The sequence below is a fragment of the Saimiri boliviensis genome, chromosome 5 (genome assembly GCF_048565385.1).
Source record: "Saimiri boliviensis isolate mSaiBol1 chromosome 5, mSaiBol1.pri, whole genome shotgun sequence".
Taxonomy (NCBI): Eukaryota; Metazoa; Chordata; class Mammalia; order Primates; family Cebidae; genus Saimiri; species Saimiri boliviensis.
Genome location: NC_133453.1, coordinates 69,365,301 through 69,385,313, shown reverse-complemented (window position 1 = coordinate 69,385,313; position 20,013 = coordinate 69,365,301). Strand labels below are relative to the sequence as shown.

Sequence of the window (20,013 nt, the reverse complement as noted above, 5' to 3'; positions counted from 1 at the left end):
AAAGAGTAATCCCACAGGTGGACATATAACTGATTGAATTTTACCATGACTGTACGTGGTGTTTTGACGTGAACACAGAGGTTCCCAAGTCAGAAAGGGAGAACTAATTAACCCAAGGTTTAGGACTGATGGAGGCAAGTGGGTGGAATAGCCCAGAAATGTAAACTCCTTAATAAGGTGAACATTGGTTACCTCTGTGTAGTTCTCATTAAATCAAGGAAAGAGACCCAATCGATCATTAATTTCAGTGATTCACACGGTGTTTGAACATAAAAGTTTTTGCTCAAGGTCATAGTTTTTCGCTTTAAATGGTTGCCTAGGGACTATGCTGAAGAGGATATTGCCAGAGAAGCAACAGGGCAGGATGCTGGTTTCAAGGGTATAGTCTTTGACAGCCATGTTCTGTGGTGATTATCCCAGTGTTGAAATGCCTGGAAGTCTTAATGGGAGGTTTCATAGCTTGTGCTATAATACATGAAGAGAGAAAGAGTCATTGTGGGATGTGTGTTTTAATTACAGGAAACTTTTTTTTTTTTTTTTCCTGAGAGTACTGAGAGTTTCAGATAACCTCTTGAGATAACTGGGTATAGAAACAGCTGATGTAGAACTCACTGCAAGAGCCTCTGTTTTACTCCTGGGATCTGCCTCTGTGGGAAGTTGCTCAGTGAGTGAGCAAGCCTCACACTGTATTGATCAAAGTAATGAGGTGCTGTCATGTTAAATCCAAGCAAGTCCCAGATAACCTATTTAGTAGGTGTTCTCCTTAGCCACTCTTAAGTTGGGTGATTAAACAATGATTATTAAAGTAAAAAACATGACATCTTGCCTTTGATTTAGAAGTTGGGAGAATAACGTTTATCCATTGTTGAAGCCTAGTTTACAATCTTCATTTGTCTTTGTAGCATTATCAGGTGTCCAGCAGATGTCACTATTATAGTCTGTGTTTCTTTTTTTTGGCTTTACTGAGTAATGTTTACAGGAAGTTGCAATTTGTGAGGCAATACTTTATCAGTGGTCTAGTGACAGTTTCTATTCGTTTGCTGCTATGTAGAGTACTAAATCAAATGACCTGCCCAAGTATTTTTTGTGAAAGTACTTCTATCTATAAGCATAAAATGCAAAATATTCCTGGCTGTATATTTTATTGTCTCACATATAGAAAATGTAAATTTTTAAATAAGTAAATGTACTTTAATTTCTTTTTACCACTAATGCTACATATGTATTCAACTTTCAATATAAAAATAGGGCTTAATCAGAGCTGTTTTTACTGACATTTCTGACACCAAATATGTGGGTTTTTCTCCCCCATACCAACAAATTCTCTGGCACCAGCTGGGTGTCTTACAATTTACTTCAATTCTGCACTATCTACCGGGAGTTAACATCAGACCCCATAAGCTAAGGGCTCAGACCCACAAGACTACCATGACTTCAGATACCAATCACAGGTCTCACATCTCCTGTACCTCTGACTGACTGGCTATACCTTGAGAGTCCCCACAATCCCCTCCTCAGATTCGATAATTTGCTAGAATAGTTTATAGAACTCAGGAAAACACTTCACTTACCATTACTGGTTTATTATAAAGGATACAACTCAATAATAGTCAAATGGAAAAAATGCATAGGGTAAGGTGTGCGGGAAGTAGCAGAGAGCTTTCATGCCCTCTAAGAACACCACTCTCCCAGCACCCACGCGTTCACCAGCCTGAAAACTCTCCAAACCTCGTCACTTAGGGGTTTCTATGGAAGTTCCATTACATTCACATGATTGGCTAATCATTGGCCATTGGTGATTAACTCAATGTCTAATCCCTCTCTGCTCCCCAGAGATTGGGTTGGGGAGGACCCAGAAGCTCTCTCTAATCACATGATTGGTTTCTCTGGCAACCAACTCTCCATCCTAAAGCTATCTAGAGTTCCATCAGGAGTCACCAACTTAGTATAAAAGCAGGTGTGGTTAAAAGGGACTTGTAAATAACAAAAGACTCCTAGCATTGCTATCACTCACTTTCAAGGGTTTAAGATGCTTTTGTGCCAGGAACTGGGGACAAAGAACAAATACAATTGTCCCTCGGTATACATGAGGGATTAGTTCCAGGACCCCCCAATTCATATACCAAAATCCAAACATATTCAGTCTTGCAGTCAGCCCTGCAGAACCGACATATTATGAAAAGTCAGCTCTCTGTATATGTTGGTTTCACATCTTGTGAATACTGTATTTTTAATCCGTGTTTGATTGAAAAATATCTGTGTATAAAAGGACCTATGCAGTTCCAACCTGTGTTGTTCAAAAGTCAATTGTTGGCCAGGCGTGGTGCCTTATGCCTGTAATCCCAGCACTTTGGGAGGCTGAGGCAGGCAAATCACCTGAGATCAGGAGTTCTGCCAACATGGTGAAACTCCATCTCTACTAAAAATACAAAAAAGAGCTGGGTGTAGCGGTTCGTGCCTGTAATCCCAGCTACTCAGAAGGCTGAGGCAGGAGAATCACTTGAACCCAGGAGCGGGGGGTTGCAGTGAGCTAAGATTGTGCCGCTGCACTCCAGCCTGGGCGACAGAGCAAGACTCTATCTCAAAAAAAGGGATATTTCTTGTTATATAAAGATGTAACATCAGAGACAGTTATCACAGATAATTTCTAGTGAGTCTTACAAAATATTTCCTGACTTCATAACTATACATTCCATTATTTAACTTTAAAATGTTCTAGGAGCCATGAATGAATGTCTTCCCAACTATTTCATAAAAGCAATATTCAAAAGAGGTTAAGGAAACAGCTCCTCTCTTGCTTTGAACAAAAGATCATACCTGAATTTGGGAACTGGTGTAAGGGTCAAAGGCTAAAAGTGTCTTAAAGAACAAACAAGATTAGTTATCTCTTAATAACCATTTCAAGGTAAGAAGTTCAGGTTGCAGAGCAACTCCGTTAATGCAATTGTTGGTCTAAGGCATCGTCATCAGTGGCATGATTGAGGCTGGGTTGCTGGGCCTTCCAGCCGGCAATAATGAGAAGGAAAAGTGTGGAGGAGGCATGCTCACACTTCTGAGGTCTGGGCCCAGAAGTGACCCACATCATTCTGCTTGCTTCATTGTTAAAATATGATGACCTCTAACTGCAAAGGAGTTTGGGACATTTGACTGTCTGTCCAGGAAAAGAGGGAGACTGGACTTTGGTAGACAACTAGTAGTTTCCACCATAGGTCTAGTGGTTCATTAGTTTGATTGGCAATGACCTTCATACATGGTTCTTGGTGTTCTTTTCAGGAGGTACACTTGGTGTACAGAATTTTGGCTGGGATTTTGAATATTGGGAACATTGAGTTTGCAGCTATTTCCTCTCAACATCAAACTGATAAAAGTGAGGTGCCCAATGCTGAAGCTTTGCAAAATGGTAATTATTTGATATTTGATATTTGTGTGCTGTGTTGTTGCTAAAGCACATGTTTCTTTTACTTTGGTGGTTTTTATAAGACTCTGTAAAATACAGTGCAGCATTTGCTGGTCCTTCTCATGGCTCTGGATGTTTTCACCAACTAGTATTTCCCCAAGGGTGTCCTGTGGAACACCAGTGTTCCTTCCATTAGCTGCTAGTGTTCTGCAGAAAATAATTCTATGACGGGTATTTTTGAGCAGTGGTTTTTAACCTTGGCTGTTTTTCAAAAATCATCTACAAACTGAAAAAAATACAGGAGGTTGGACCTATTCTGAATCTCTGAATCCACTAAATCAGCATATACAGAAGAGAAAGCAGGCACCTATTTATTTTTAAAGTTCCACAGGTAATTATGGTGGCACAATGAGTAAGAATCCTCAATTATGAAAAACAAACTGATTTAAATAAAGTAAAACCCTTTCGGTGTTAAACTGTCGGTCATTTTAGGGCCTTTAATATACGAATGTATTTTGTGCCTGTCTAAGGGTAGAATACAGTCTGCAGCTATTTCTCCAACTTACTGGTCAAAAGACCACCTCCTCTTCCTTTCGTTCATCGAGCATCTATGAAGTAAGAGCTTTCAGAACAGTTTGAGAGATACTGTGTCAGGCTGGAAGCTTCTTGGGGTTAGGGTCCTAGTTTGTTTATCTTTGAGTCTAAAGTACCAGGATGGAGTCTGGCACATAGTAGATGTTGAATAAATGCTGACAGACTGACTGAATGAAGGTCTGGCTATGTTCTGTGTCATCCTTACTCTTTGTTTCAGCTGCCTCTGTTCTGTGCATCAGCCCAGAAGAGCTCCAGGAGGCCCTCACCTCCCACTGTGTGGTCACCCGGGGCGAGACCATCATCCGTGCCAACACCGTAGACAGGGCTGCAGACGTTCGAGATGCCATGTCCAAAGCCCTGTATGGGAGGCTCTTCAGCTGGATCGTGAATCGCATTAACACACTCCTGCAGCCAGACAAAAACATATGGCAAGTTCCTCAGAGAGCAGAGGGCTCGGGAGAGGTGTCATTGACCTCACCATCTCTTAGCATTTGCAAAAGGAAACACTGGGTCCTCTCTGGGGTTATCTTTATTAAAGCTTTCAGGCCTTTTCTTTTAGAAGTTACAGGTGACATCCAGGAGACTTGAAGGCTTTGTACCCGAGAGGCAAATGACCGAAGGAACCAGTATAGTATTTGAGAGAATAGTCTTGGCTGGGAGCTGGATAAACTGGGTTTGCACCCAGATTCTACAGCTTAATCTATTTATGCCTGAGGTTGCAATTTTTTGAATTTTTGCAATCAGACCTTGGTGATGACCTTGAGCAGTAGCATGTAAATAACTTCCATATGCTTAGCGTTCCAATAATGGAACACCGAGCATAAATGGGTTTTAATCAGCTGCATGTTCTAAGTCAATTTTCTCACCTGTAAAATGAGGATGATAATATCCTCTTCATAGTGGTGTTTTCAGAATCAAAGAGACATTTTATGAACGTTTTTAAAGCATAGTATCTTACATTATTTTTCCTACTTCTTCAACTGCTTTTTCTTGCTCTTTCCTAAGAATAGGGGTTTCCTATACTGGGAAAGGATTCACCACATCAAATTCTGAAGAGTACTCTTCCAGTTACCTTTGTGGGTACATAGGTGGGAGAATAAATAAGCAACAGCTGCAACCCCTTCAAACAAAGGGACTTTAAAAAATCTATTTTATATATGAAGTTTCTCCGTAAGAATTTAAAGGATTGTACTGCTTAAAAAATTGAAGTTGAAAATACTGTTGAAAGGTAAAGGAATACATAGTTTAAGACATAAACTGCTTCTTTCCTTAGGGGTGGCAGGATGCCCTTTCCATCAGTGGGCGAATTGGGTACTCGGGCTGATAAACACTGTGCACATGTATTCTCATCATCTTGAGATGGGTGCTTCCTGTCCTAAAGAGTTTCATTCTTTCTGTCATGCAGTAGTGCAGAAGATGGAATGAATGTGGGGATCTTGGATATCTTTGGATTCGAGAATTTTCTGAGAAATTCGTTTGAGCAGCTCTGCATAAACATTGCCAATGAACAAATCCAGTACTATTTCAATCAGCACATTTTTGCTCTTGAGCAGGTAATAGTGAACTCTGAAGTAACTAAACTTGATGGGGAAAAGGTGTCTCCAAGCTGCCCACAATTTGCAGCAGAAACCCTGTAGATTAACAGGTGAAAGACTCTAGAGAGGAAATAGGGTGAAGCAGTCCTGGCTAAATAGTCTAAATTTGAAAAAAAGAGGTCTTGATTTCTGTGGAAGGGTATATTTCCTCACTTGAGTGGAGCTGGTGACAAGTTACTCATTTAAATCTTGCACCAAAACTCTTTTGAGCATATTGCTGAAAAGAGCAATATGCACTTTTGCATATTGCTGTGTCCCTTCTACTTAATTAACCAATATCTATGACTGTGTTCAAAATGACACAGGATGACCGTGAATTCAGGACTAGGTTCTTAACTGCTACAGTAGCCCTCCCTGTTCCCTATCTCCTGTGTACCAGATCCCACCGTAACTGGAAAGGTATCTCCAGGGAGGAGTAAGATGTGTTCTCGGTTTTCTAGAAATGGAAATCTTCCCTCTATGAGTTTAATAATAAATAAGACATAGTGAGAAACTAGTGGACCAAGGGATGGGGGCTGTTTTCCTGTGGCAGCAGCCTGTGAGCAGTCTGTTCAACCCCAACCTTTACTTAAACCCTAAGACTCTCATCTGTATGAAGTAGTTACAATAAAGAAACATTCTGGCCAAAACTCTTGGATACAGGGATACTTGTTTTAATGCAGGCGTGAGGACACACAAACTAAACTGTGATTGGGTAGACACAAAGATGTTTAGTAAAAATATCAGCATTGCTTTTCTCACTGGAGCTGGATAAATCCATACAGCACTCCTCTCCCAATCCAGTCTTGCTTCAGTCCATGTTCCTTCCATTTATTTCCTTGGTAATCTGGAGTTTTTCTAGTTTTCCAACCCCAGATGACTCCTTTGTAGAATTCTTTGCAGAAGAGAAATCTCTCTTCTTGGTTTAAACCATATTTGTCACTAAAACAATTTTTTTTCAGCTTTACTTCTTTGTACATTTGTTTGTTTGTTTGTTTGTTTCTGAGACAGAGTTTCACTCTGTTGCCCAGGCTGGAGTGCAGTGGCGCAATCTCAGCTCATTGCAACTTCTGCCTCCCAGGTTCAAGTGATTCTTCTGCCTCAGCCTCCTGAATAGCTGGGATTACAGGAGCATGTCACCATACCCAGCTAATTTTTTGTAGTTTTAGTCGAGATGGCATTTCACCGTGTTAGCCAGGATGGTCTCGATCTCCTGACCTCATGATCCACCTGCCTTGACCTCCCAAAGTGCTGGGATTACAAACATGAGCCACCACACCTGGCCCCTTGTATGTTAGTTTCTAAATGATACATTCCCAAGTCCACGTTTGAGACAGAGCTTTTGCTAGGTTTCGCTGCCTGCCATAGGTCACTTGTAAGTCAGATTTAAATGCATAGCCTCAATGGTATGCAGAAGATTCCTTTACTATACACATAAACATATCCTGCTTTCCACATGCATTCAATATTCCTTAACCCAGAAAGTCCATGACAAAGTATCCTGGTGGTATCAAGACTAGTTTCGGGCTGGAGAGATTCACAATCCATTTCCCTCCAGATGGAATATCAGAATGAAGGCATTGATGCTACACCCGTGGAATATGAGGACAACCGCCCACTCTTGGACATGTTCCTCCAGAAACCCCTGGGACTGCTTGCACTTTTGGATGAGGAAAGTCGGTTTCCCCAAGCAACTGACCAGACCCTGGTTGGTAGGTACCTTCTGAGAAAAAGGCATATACATTTAGAACAAAACTTGGCTCGTGTCATCAATTGAGTGTACTTTAATAAATTTACCTTACCTATTTTGCCTATATTTTGTCTACATGGTGGGCTGTAAGAATATAGGCCTTCTTTTTAATTGAATTGAAATGTTCTGGTAGAATTTGAGTCTTAAAGCAAATGCATCACTATTCCTAACCCCTTAGTACTTTCCTGTTCCTGCCAACATGATTAGCATTAGTCATCATTTTTACTGCATCCTCTCTCCTTTCCTATAGCCAATGTTTGCTTCTCCTCCTTTGTGTGCCCCCAACTCACGTCTTCACCTGGACCCCCATCAACCTCTAATCTGATTTGGCACAGAAGCCCTTTCCAGCCTCCTGGCTTCCAGGCTCCTCCCTTCACCATATACCCTGGACCTCCCAGCTAGTTTAGTCTTGCTAAAGCCACCTTCTCATTAGGTTACTGTTATCTATAAGACGAATATAGGGCACTTCCTCCTGACATCAGAGGCCCTCTCCCCTATTCTGTACTCTATTTCTCTGGAATCTTCAGTGTTTTTCACAACTTTTGTTCCTCACTTAGACTGTGAGGTGCCTGGGTCAATGAAGCCTCAGTCTTTACATGCCATTAGTGCTTGGCGGTTCCTCATACCTAGTAGGCTTTCAACCACAGCAATAGCAGAAACTGTGATAAAGGAGGAGCAAAAAGTTTCAAGCCTTTTCCCCAGACAGAAAATTGATTTGTGGCCGAGATTCACTTTTATGAGTTGAAATGGTAACCCTCAGTGGTTTTCTTTGATATATAATATTGTCAAAAGTTGTCCAGATGAGTTTAAATGAAGGTCCTCTGCCTTCTATGGGATATCTTCACGGTTCTAAAACTAACTGGCAGGGCCTCCGATGACATCAGCGTCCATGCTAGGAGTTCTTAGAAACAGCAGGACAACGTACGATCTTAGAGCACAGCCTGACTAAAGACAACGCTACACAACTAAGCAACGATGTAAGGATAAATGCCCATCGTATCGATGATCTTGCTCTACCCTTGTTAATATCAAGGCCTTATTCTGAAAGCCCTTATATTGAGTCACTCATGGCTCGAGGAACAAGTTTTTGTTTGAAAGAGGAAATAATTCACATTGTAACTCTCCAACGTAAAAATCCACACAGATAAATTTGAAGATAATCTACGATGCAAATACTTCTGGAGGCCCAAAGGAGTGGAGCTGTGCTTTGGCATTCAGCATTATGCTGGAAAGGTGAGGCCAATGTGACGGTTTATTAGACTCAAATTTGACAAAGCGTAAGTGTCTATATTACCTTGTCTGTGCTGCTCATGAAATTGCTTACAGATTTCTTTCTCCTTTCAATTCTTCCTGAATACCTAATCATAATCCTTAAAGTTTCTCAGTGGTGCTGCTCACAGAAAGTTGCCTCTGGCATAGAAGCAGTTTCTCACTGGGGTGGCCCACAGAGTCGCCATCTGCTTCTCACCTGAGGTTTGGCCTATAACTGACAGCTCTCCAGAGAGAAAACATATTACAGCTTTTTTGCAGTGTTTAGCAGTAAATGTTCACATTCTAAAGTCATTCGGTGACATGTAGGTAATGGAGGAAGGTTAATATCGCAGTGGGGCTCAATTTTTAGTACTTTAATCATATGTCTAAGGGGACTGAAAGTATCCGATGAAAAGAAAAAAAATTCACATTATTATCCAGATGTTAAGTGCTTACAACTTAACTGAAATTTCCACTTTTCATACATTATACCTCAGCCTCAATTTCAAGTCCCTGGAGCAGATTAGTGGCAGATTCAGGAAATTCCCTATCCTATAACCACAAGCTCCTTGCTTATGTTATTCTCAAAGGAGCCATTTGAATTATGGCTAATTGGCTCCTCTGGAGTGAGGCTGTAGGTCCAGAAAATAGGTAAGAGTTCATAAAAGGCATTTTTGATTATTTTATTGATTTAAGATGTATCGAAATTGTCTTTCATATTTATATCATGGCATTGGAACTAATTTTCCTAACTGGATATTGGGAAATTCTAGTATAAGGGAAGGGGATTGTTTTTTCTCCACCTAATACTTTATGGTATGTATTTTGAATCTTTGTTAGAAAATGTAATTCAGGCTAGGTGCGGTGGCTCATGCCGGTACTCCTAGCGTTTTGGGAGGCTGAGGTGGGCAGATCACTTGAGGTCAGGAGTTCAAGACCAGCTTGGCCAATATGGTGGAACCCCATCTCTACTAAAAATACAAAAAAATTAGCCGGGCATAGGCCGGGTGCTGTGGCTCATGCCTGTAATCCCAGCACTTTTGGAGGCCGAGGTGGGTGGATCACAAGGTCAAGAGATCGAGACCATTCTGGCCAACATAGTGAAACCCTGTCTCCACTAAAATACAAAAATTAGCTGGGTGTGGTGGTACGTCCCTGTAGTCCCAGCTACTCAGGAGGCTGAGGCAGGAGAATTGCTTGAACCTGGGAGGTGGAGGTTGCAGTGAGCCGAAATCGCGCCACTGCACTCCAGCCTGGCACCTGGCATCAGAGTAAGACTCTGTCTCAAAAAAAAAAAAAAAAATTAGCCAGGCATTGTGGCATGTGCCTGTAATCCCAGCTACTCAGGAAGCTGAGGCAGGAGAATTGCTTATACCCAGAAGGCGGAGGTCACTGTGAGCCGAGATTGTGCTAGTACACTCCAGCCTGAGCAACAGAGCAAGACTCCATCTCAAAAAAAAAAAAAAAAAAAAAAAAAAGAAAGAAAGAAATTGTAATTCAGTTTTTGCCCTTAAATATTTCATTTACCTTAGCATATTAATGTCCTCCTCAGAGTCTGAAATACCACCGTCTACCCTGGTTCCCCTCCCTGTTCCTCTTTTCTGCCTCCCATTGCTGTCCTCTTCCTCGCACCTCTCTCCATCTCACTGTCCTTTGACACCTCTTTCCCACCCAGCCCTCTTCTTGACTCTCTTTTCCTGTCTTGATTTTAGGGGAAAACTTTTTTTTTCTTGACTCTGTGTTTTTGCTGCATTCATGTGCCATTCAAAGCTTATTTGTAGCAAAGGAATTATCTGAGGGCGTTCCTTAAAATTTATCTGAACTGGATCCCCTCTGTTCTGAGAACTGAGAACTACTCAGCATCCTTGAGTAATCACTCAGCTCTCATGAGGAGCAAGGGAGGCAGTGAGAGTACTTAAAGTAGTTGTGCCTACCACGTGGGAAATGTGTGACCATGGGCACATTGGTCAGCCTCTTCCTGTCTCTACCTGCCTACCAGCAAGATGGAGATGATAATAATGTTTACCTAATAGGATGGATGTTTTGCTCATGGTATCTAGTATATTTTAATAATTATTCTGACGTGATTCATCTTTGATAGGACTCTTCAAAAAACAGCTAGACCAGGTGTCCCCAAACTTTTTACACAGGGGGCCAGTTCACTGTCCCTCAGACCATTGGAGGGCCGCCACATACTGTGTTCCTCTCACTGACCACCAATGAAAGAGGTGCCCCTTCCTGAAGTGCGGTGGGGGGCCGGATAAATGGCCTCAGGGGGACCGCATGCGGCCTGCGGGTCATGGTTTGGGGATGCCTGAACTAGACAATAAGTTAAGATAAACTGGCCTATCAAAATCATAATTTTTCCCCTTATCTGGTGTTCTGGATATAAAAGTATGGCTATGTCAAGATGAGCTATACACAGAGGTCGATTAATGACAGGCTAGACAGTTTGCCAAAGTTACCACTGATGGAGAGTTGACCTGGCTAACTTGCCATTTACTATTCATGTTGCAGGTATTATATGATGCTTCTGGGGTTCTCGAGAAGAATAGAGATACTCTCCCTGCCGATGTGGTTGTGGTCCTGAGAACATCAGAAAACAAGCTTCTTCAGCAGCTCTTCTCAATCCCTCTGACCAAAACAGGTATCGGGGAGCCCTCTGGGAGCCCTGCTCCTAATGCTTTTGCAAGATCAGGTGGCATTTTCCAGTTAGTGTCCGAATATTGCCAGGGCTGCACCATCAACACTGAGCTCCTTTAAGCAGGAGTAAGGGTCTAAAGTCAAGAAAAGGAAAGTGATTGTTTCTTTTGTAATTTAATTGCACAGCATCAGTGTGTACACAGACACATGTACAGGCACACATAAACATACACGGTCCATAACATCAACTCTTAGACTTTCTCTTCCTTCTTTGCAGTCTTCCGTTTATAAAGCCATATGATATCATTAATTCATGCTAAGCACTCTAGGATAGTCTCCGTTTACCAAGACTTAACAGGAAGAAGATGATTTCTATTCGGGTGTGATTCCAGGTGAATGGAGTGTGCTGAATCAGAGGTATCAGAGGTCAGGGGTTCCTCAAAGACTTGGTCCAATTTCTGCCTAGTTATGACCCCACCTCACCTCTCTCCGAACCAACAGGTCCATCACTGGCCTATACACGTGGCCTTTGCCTACTTACAGTTACCTTCTGTTAGGTTGCTGTCCGTCCTCATGCCAAAAAAGCAGGAAACTAGGGCCAAAGAACAGAACTTCCAGGTCTTAACTGTTTTTCCAAATGGGTTCTAACTGAGTCAACCTTTTAAAATTTACCTGGGATTCTGCTATTTTTAGCTGGGCAGCCAACTCAGTCTTCTCACAGCTCTGCTCTCAAGGGCTTTATGTTTTTTAAGCTAGGTCTGGAAATAGCCGTGGACATGCTTTTAAGAAGAAAAGAAAGAGAAACCTCTTTATCACTGTTCATTTTTCACTATTTCCTCTTCCTTTCTTCCTACATCCCTCTTACTGGCTGCCAGGTCTGATTTTTAGCGACTTGCAGAGGAGTGAAAAGCCTGGCTAAGAAAAAAACCACCATCTTCAGCCTTTGCTTCATTTTAGCTTGGAAGGAAAGTTGAAATCAGGCTCTTTCTTCAAACATGCTCCAGTAAGCAGAACTAGTAGCAGTGCCCATCAGAAGGCTGCCCTCCAGCTTCCATTCCAGACCTTCCTTGAGGCAGCCGGGATGTAATTGAATATGGACTCCTGGGAGCTCGGGGCAGGTATGGAAAGAGCTGGTTGATTTTTCCCTTACCAGCGACCCAGGGATGGAGACTCTTCATCAGGCAACTTCAGCACCGAGGTGAAGAGACTGCCATTATTGATAGGGGACATGCTTTTATTAGATGATTCTAAAATCTATCTAAATAACTCTTCAGCTGGCATTTACATCCTCCCATAAATATTGTTACGACTTGTCAAAACTGTTCACAACTTTGGAATTTCCGACTTTTCAACCTTTGTCAAAATAAAAACAATGTCATGGCCCGTACCACTAGGTGGCACTGTGCAGAAAGTAAGGCCCTGCAGGCAGCCTCTGTTCTCACTCGACTCGCCTGGCAGTGGGAGGACCAGGAACAAAGAGATAGCCTCCACTGCTGCGGCTCTTTTCCCCTCCCAGAGAGTTTTTCTCTTGTCTTGTGACTGTTTTTGAATCTTGTTTTGAAACGACACTCCACACCACTTGATAGAAACAAAAGTGAAAAATAAGAATAGAAACAAACGTGATGTACCAATATTTTCCCAGTATTCCTGAGCTATGTATTATGCGTAGTAATTTCCTTTGAGAGCCTAAGCTTGAGCTTAGCTTAGGATTCTCCACATTTTGAGTATAATTAAGAAGCCACAAAAATAAAACTAATAAGCATGATTCTGTTTTCTTTTTGCGGAATTATTTATGTAGGAATGAATTCAATCAACAAACATATATAGAACAGCTTCTAGTAATAAGGTACTTTTTAGGCAACAAGGGAAATGTAATACTAAAGATACTATGGCTTGCCATACTATACCATACCATACCAACTAGAACTTCCTTTTCTTTCTTTTTTCTTTATTTTGAGATGGAGTCTTGCTCTGTTGCCTAGGCTGGAGTGCAGTGGCACGATCTCGGCTCACTGCAACCTCCGCATCCCGCATTCAAGCAATTCTCCTGCTTCAGCTTCCTGAGTAGCTGGGACTACAGGTGTTCACCACCACACCTGGCTCATTTTTTGTACTTTTAGTAGAGACAGGGTTTCACCATGTTGGCCAGGATAGGCTCGATCTTTTGACCTCATGATTCACCCGCCTCGAGCCACCACATCTGGCCTCAACTAGAACTTTCTTTTGCCTTCATTTTCTGTATAGAATTGGGCACTAGTTCTCCTTATGACAGTAGTTACCCTCAAACCTCAATTGTAACGTGATTGTGCATCCTGTGTTGAATGTCAGAATATTACTTGTCTAACTTTAAAACATTCATAGTCTATATTTTTGGGGGTTATGACGTTACAACCTTTGAAGATGGGAAATCCCACTGGATGGAAATAAGTTGTGCTGTTAATCACCAATGCTTGTTTCAGGCATATTCCTTTTATGAAGGGGAAGGTGCTTATACATCTTGAGATTCCCACTGGAAGCGAGGTCCCACATCCTGGCACTCTGGAAAAGAATATGCTAATATTTTCAATGCAGAGGAAACCATTTTCTTGTCATTTTAGTTTTTCCTGTTTTAATTGTTTTATCAAAATTAAATGGAGTACCAGTTCCATAAGCATAGATATTATGGGCAATTACTTTGCAAACCTCTTTTGAGGAATGAACTACAGGGAGGAAGAAAAAGATCAAAGTTGGGAAGCCTTGGAGGCAATCAGCCCGAAACATGAAAGGAGGTCCAGTGTTGGACTCCTGCATTCTGAAAAAGAAGAGAACGTTTATTAGGAAGACCTGTAAGAGATGCTGGCAGTGCTCTGGCTCCTGATCTTGGTCGTGGTTATATGAATGTTCGCATTATATTTATTATGCTGAACATTTATGTTCTGCATACTTTTCTGTGTGTGCATTCTGTGTCACAGTAATGTTGAGGTTTTTTTCTCCCAAAAGATAGAGAGATCTCTTAAAATGTGAAGAAAATAAAGCTTGATATGGTAGTGGATGGCTAGAGTCCCAGCTACTCAGAAGACTGAGACAGGAGGATCCCTTGAGCCTAGGAGTCCAAGGCCAGCCTGGGCAACACAGCGACACCTTCATCTCTGAAAATAATTAAAATATTTTAAATGCAAAGAAAAACTTTAATTTCTTTATCTAAGGATACCTGACAGTTAAGTTGAGGTTTTCCAGTAGATAGATTGCCACTGTCTTTTGCTTTCAGAAATAGGTGTCAGAGAGTCCCAGATTCACTTTCCTATTCTTTCAAGTTACCTCCTCTCTGGGCTGCTCAGCAGTTAACAATCCCTTCTTTAGGATGTATCATATCCTAATGCAAAAAAAAGTGTAGTCATGCACAGCTTAATGATGGGGATGCATTCTGAGAAATGCATCATTAGGTGATTTCCGTTGTGCCAACATCCTAGAGTTCTTACACAAACCTGAATGATATAGCCTACTGTACACCGAGGCTATGTGTTATAGTCTACTGTTCTTAGGCTGTAAACCTGTACAGCATGTTACTGCACTGAATGTTGTAGCTTGCTGTAAGATAATAGCAAGTATTTGTGTATCTAAACATATCTAAACATAGAAAAGGTACAATACAAAGATGGTACGATCATCTTATGGACCCACCAGTGTATATGCAGTCCATTGTTGACCAAAATGTCACACGGCGCATGACTGTGCTGGGGCTTGATTTAATTTCTTATCAAAGTTGAAAGGATCAGCCTCTGTGTGTATATGTGCAATCATAATATAAAATCATATATAGTAATCCAATTAGCATTTTCCTGTTTCCAGCTCCCGCTTTAATCTCCAGAGTACTGAGGAGATTAAAAACCATAAGGAGTGGAATAATGAGGCCCAAGGTCACCAGGAGACAGGGCTCCTTGCAGGTTTCTGTAGCCCCCTTCTTTTTTTTTGTTTTTTTTTGTTTTTTTTGTTTTGTTTTGTTTTGTTTTGAGACACAGTCTTTGCTCTGTCGCCCAGGCTGGAGTGCAGTGGTATGATCTCAGCTCACTGCAAAATCCGCCTCCTGGGTTCAAGCTAATTTTTGTACTTTCAGTAGAGATGAGGTTTCACCGTATTGGCCAGGCTGGTCTCCAACTCTGGACTTCCTGATCCTCCTGCCTTGGCCTCTCAAAGTTCTGGGATTACAGGCATGAGCCACTGTGCTCCCCCCAACCCCAATCTGCAGCCTTCTGCTGACACATGGCTGCATCTTGTTGCGGAGATGCCTGTGCCTGAGAGGCACACTCTCACTGCAAGGTTCTCAGTGAGGTTCTGGTGAAGGGAGGCAGCCACAGTCAATATGGGGAATCCTCTCAGATCTCTTCTCATGCTTATGCAACCAGCCTTTTGTCTGCAGATGGGCCACTTCAGACCTGATGAAATGTTCTTTGTAATACTTTCTATTGATAGTAAATTCTCTGAAGATTTTAGGTGTGAAAACTTGAAGTAACAGCAACACTGCTTTCTAACCCTTCAGCTGGGACTTTTCAAACTGAACGATCCAGATAGAAAACATTTAAAAGGAAGGATGTTATAACAGGGTTTCACGGCATATTTTCCTGTTTGGGGAATGTTCCACTTGCTACTCTATACTGACAGAAAAATTCAAAAGACTCATGGGGAGAAAGAAAGAGGGTTTCAAAAAGAACTTGAAAATTCGCTTTTGTCTTTGAATCACGAGTTTGTAGTTTGGGGTGTTAAGGGAGTTATGAACTTGGAAAAATAAGAATAGTACCAGAGGGAACATTCTCTGAACCTCAAAGTTTGACTTTTGCTTCAGAACCTAGAACTGAATTTTACCCTCATTGCTTTCTTCTGTCTGAAGACTCAGGTCTCTCCCTTGGAATTTGATTTGCAGTAAAAATCAACAATAAAGTATCTCTTTCTTGACTTCTATTTGCTCCTCTTTTCTGGATGGGGGAACCCTTCCACATTCACTTTCATAACACTTTCACTGCTGAAGTTCTTGCTGTCAGTTTTCTGAGTCCTGATTCTGTAATGCCCAAAATGAATTAAACTCCTAAGAGTGCCTTTTGATAACCATCTCTCAGTTTACATTTTCCACTCATGGCTGTTGCTCTATCCTGACAGTTTAGCAAAAGGGTCTGGCAGACAAGCTGAACTAAGTGACAAAGTTTCAGGGACACAGACATGGATAGTGCCGGCTGTTCCTGAAATGGAGGCTCTGATGACCCAGCACCATCAGGGAGCCCTGGGGAGCGAGTTCCTCCTTGCAAAGACACCTACTTCTATTCAATTTGGGAGTATATTTCAGTCAATAGATAATTATGTATTTTGAATCTGTCTAGATACAGTGCTATGCATAGGTTATTTCTAGAAGTAATACAACAAAGTACCAGCTAGAATGGCCAGAGTGCTAAATCTCAAAAATAGATAAAAGATGAGCAATAAAACCTAAATTCTGAACAGGCATGTAAATCCGTAAGTGAAGCTATGTAACAACTATGCCCATACAAATAAAAATAGAAGGAAAAGTCAGGGAAATATCATGGGCTAACATGAGGAAAGACTTCTTTTAACCAAGAAGAGCTTATTGGATTGGTGTTTGTTTGTTTGTGTAGAAGACTAGAGAAAATTGGACAGTCTGGGAGTAGTGAGGCATTCTAAGCCAGGGTCTATAGCACTGGAAATGAGAGGGAGGTGGAAGTTAGATGTTTAAATCAATAGGACAAGGAGGAAAGAACTCTTTGGGCAGAGGGAGGTTCTAAGGAGGAAGAAATGATGGCAGGCTGCTGAGCAGAGGGTGGCTCATGATGCCAGTCTGAACTGCTGTAAGTGATTGGGCTGAGCTTCTGAAGAGCACAACTCTAGGGTGAGAAAGAAAAACTTGAACAAGGGTGTTAAAGGCTGACTAGTGAGAGCCAGGGTGCACCCAAGGCATTTGTGTGTATAGCTGTGTATGAACAGGTACTCAATTAATACTTTTATATTCTAGATTTAGATTTGGGATCCAGTTTGAGTAAATTTTTGTTTAAGATGTGAGGTTAAGGTGTTTTGATGTTTTTTCTCCATAACTGTGCCCAGTTGTTTCAAAACCATTTGTCGAAATAACTGTCCCTTCTCCATTGAATTGCTTTTGCAGCATTGTCAAAAATCAATTGGTTATTATTTATGTGGGTCTGTTTCATAGATCAACGTATCTGCCTCTTCACCAATACCACACTATTGCAGATTTATAGTAAGTCTTCAAATCAAGTAGTATGAGTCCTTCAACTTTATTCTTCTTTTTCAGAATGGGTTTGGCTATTCTACTTCCTTTGTCTTTCCATAGAAATTTTAAATGCATCTTGTCTATATCTATAAGAAGTCCTGCTGGGATTTTGACTAGAATTGCATAAAATCTAAAGATGAATTTAGGAAGAATTGGCAACCTTGCTATGTTGAATATTCCATTCCATGGACATGGTATGTCTACTTATTTGGATCTTGTTTGATTTATTTAATCAATATTTTGTTGTTTACAGCATACAGATCCTGTACATGTTTTATTAGATGCATACCAAAGTATTTCAATTTATAGAACTAGTATAAATGGGTATTTTAATTTTGATTTTAATTATTCATTGCTAATATGTAGAAATACAGACAGCTTTTCTTTTTGTGTACTGACTTTGTCACTCACAACCTTGCTAAACTCATTAGTCCTAGAAGGTCTTTTTTGTTTTTGTTTTTGTATATTCCTTGGGATTTTCTGTATAGACAATCATGTTGTCTGTGAATGAGAACTCTTTTGTTTCTTCATTTCTAATCTTATGCTTTTTATTTATTTTTCTTGCCTTATTGTACTGCTAAGGACTTCTGCTAAGATACTGGATAAAATGATGAAAGGAGACGTATTGCTTTGTTCCTGATCTTGAGGAGAAAGCATTCTGTCTTTAGCCATTGAGTATGACGTTAGCTGTGGGTTTTATGTAGGTGCCTTTGCACTTACTGTTCCCTGTATCTGGAATACTTTTTTTTTTTCCTAAGACATACCCATGGCTGACTTCTCTCCATTCAGATCTTTTCTCAAAACCTACCTTTTCTGGCTATCTTGTTTAGATTTCAACCTATTTAACATTTTATATCCCCATTGCTGTTTTGTTTTTCTTCTTAGCACTTATTACTACCTTACCTATTGTATACATTTTACTCATGTATCTTGTTTATAGTCTGTCTTCCTTTGCTGTAATGTAAGCTCTAAGAGGGTAGGAAATTTATCTCATTTGTTCATTACTGTGTCCTCAAAGCCTTAAAATATATCTGGCATATAGTGGGCATTCAATATATTTTTGCTCAATAAATGAATAGATAGATGAGCCAAATCTATGTATCCACCTGCATTGTTCCTGTTTGCTCTATCTTCCTTCTCTATATATATTTTTTGCAAAGATACCATGTGACCAGTGTATCTATGTTTCTTCTGTCCTAAGGGCTTCTGAACCATCCCTGCTCTTATTACAGATAAGATGCTCCCTACTAGTACATAGCATCCCTTTCTCTCTTACCGCCACAAAGACTTTGATACTGTAGTTATTTCTCATCTCTTCTGCATATCTGTTTATTCCTCTTAATGTGATTGTTCTTACATAGTCTCTTTCATCTTTTCAATCATTTCTTAGGGGTTGAATCGTATGCCCTCCAAAAAAAAGCTACATTGAAATCCTAAGCCCTAGTACCTCAGAATGTGACCTTATTTGGAATTAGGGTATTTACAGAGATAGTTAACTTAAAAGGATATTTTTAGGGTAAGCCCCTAATCCAGTATGAATGACATTCTTATAAAAAGGGGAAATCTCAACACAGAGACACACACAAGGAAAACACCATGTGAAGATGAAAGCAGAGTTCTTAGTGATGCATCTATGACATCTCTCACCTGAACCTGCCAACTGAACTCTCTGCTTCTCCAGTTGCCTTGTATAACCCAACAGCCATCTTAAAAGATACAAATTAGATCATGTCACTCTCTGTTTAAAGCTTCCACTGGATCCTCATCACACCTAGAATATAATCCAAACTCCCCCCCTTTTTTTTTTCCTACAAACTCCTATGTAATCTGTACTGCCAGTATCTCTGTCCTTACTTCCTTGAAGTCTTTCATTTACTCTGTCTTCATTTTGTTCCTTAGGTATTTCCAAGCCTTTTCCTGACTCTGCTCCAGTTGCACACTCTGCCCGGAACATACTTTCCCCAGATTTCTATGGGTCCATCTCTTTCTTGCGAGCCAGAATTTAAGCTCAAATGTCACCTCCAAAGAGAGGCCTTGTATGTCTACCCAATGGAAAGTACCCCTCAGATCCCCACTTATTCTATCACATCATCTGTTTAACTGTCTCCTTCAAGAGTCGACAAAAGTCTTTCTCTATCCCTGCCCCCACTCAATGCTGCCTTTAAATGACTTGAAGATAGAGCCCTTGTTGGTTCTATTTACTGCCATATATCCATGACCCAGAGCAGTGCCCAATGCATAGAAAGTTTGTTAAATAACTCAGATAATTACTGCAAGATGGAAACTAAAGTTGAAATCCCAGTCTGGACTCCCAATCTAAGGCTCTATATTAGTATGCCAGGGGTACTATGTCAAAGTACCGCAGATAAGTGGCTTAAACAACAGAAATATGTTATCCTCATTCTGGAGGCTAGAAGTTCAAGAAAAGCACAAAGGCAGGGTTGTTTCCTTCTGGAGGGCTCTGAGAGAGCATTTGTTCCAGGCCTCTCTTCTGGCTTCCAGTGGTTTTCTGGCACTCTTTGATGTTCCTTGT

At 40.9% G+C, this 20,013-nt stretch overlaps 1 protein-coding gene across 3 annotated transcripts in view; it reads left to right on the top strand.

The window, feature by feature from the left end:
- The window catches only part of MYO3B (myosin IIIB), a 512,276-nt gene that overhangs the window by 242,272 nt on the left and 249,991 nt on the right, over positions 1 to 20,013 (top strand). For all 3 annotated transcript variants that reach the window (XM_074399494.1, XM_074399493.1, XM_010352269.3), the window contains 6 exons: positions 3,274 to 3,400; positions 4,209 to 4,419; positions 5,397 to 5,544; positions 7,124 to 7,277; positions 8,460 to 8,548; positions 11,084 to 11,213. In XM_074399494.1, coding sequence (XP_074255595.1) covers positions 3,274 to 3,400; positions 4,209 to 4,419; positions 5,397 to 5,544; positions 7,124 to 7,277; positions 8,460 to 8,548; positions 11,084 to 11,213 — 859 coding nt within the window. The remainder of the gene's footprint in view (positions 1 to 3,273; positions 3,401 to 4,208; positions 4,420 to 5,396; positions 5,545 to 7,123; positions 7,278 to 8,459; positions 8,549 to 11,083; positions 11,214 to 20,013) is intronic.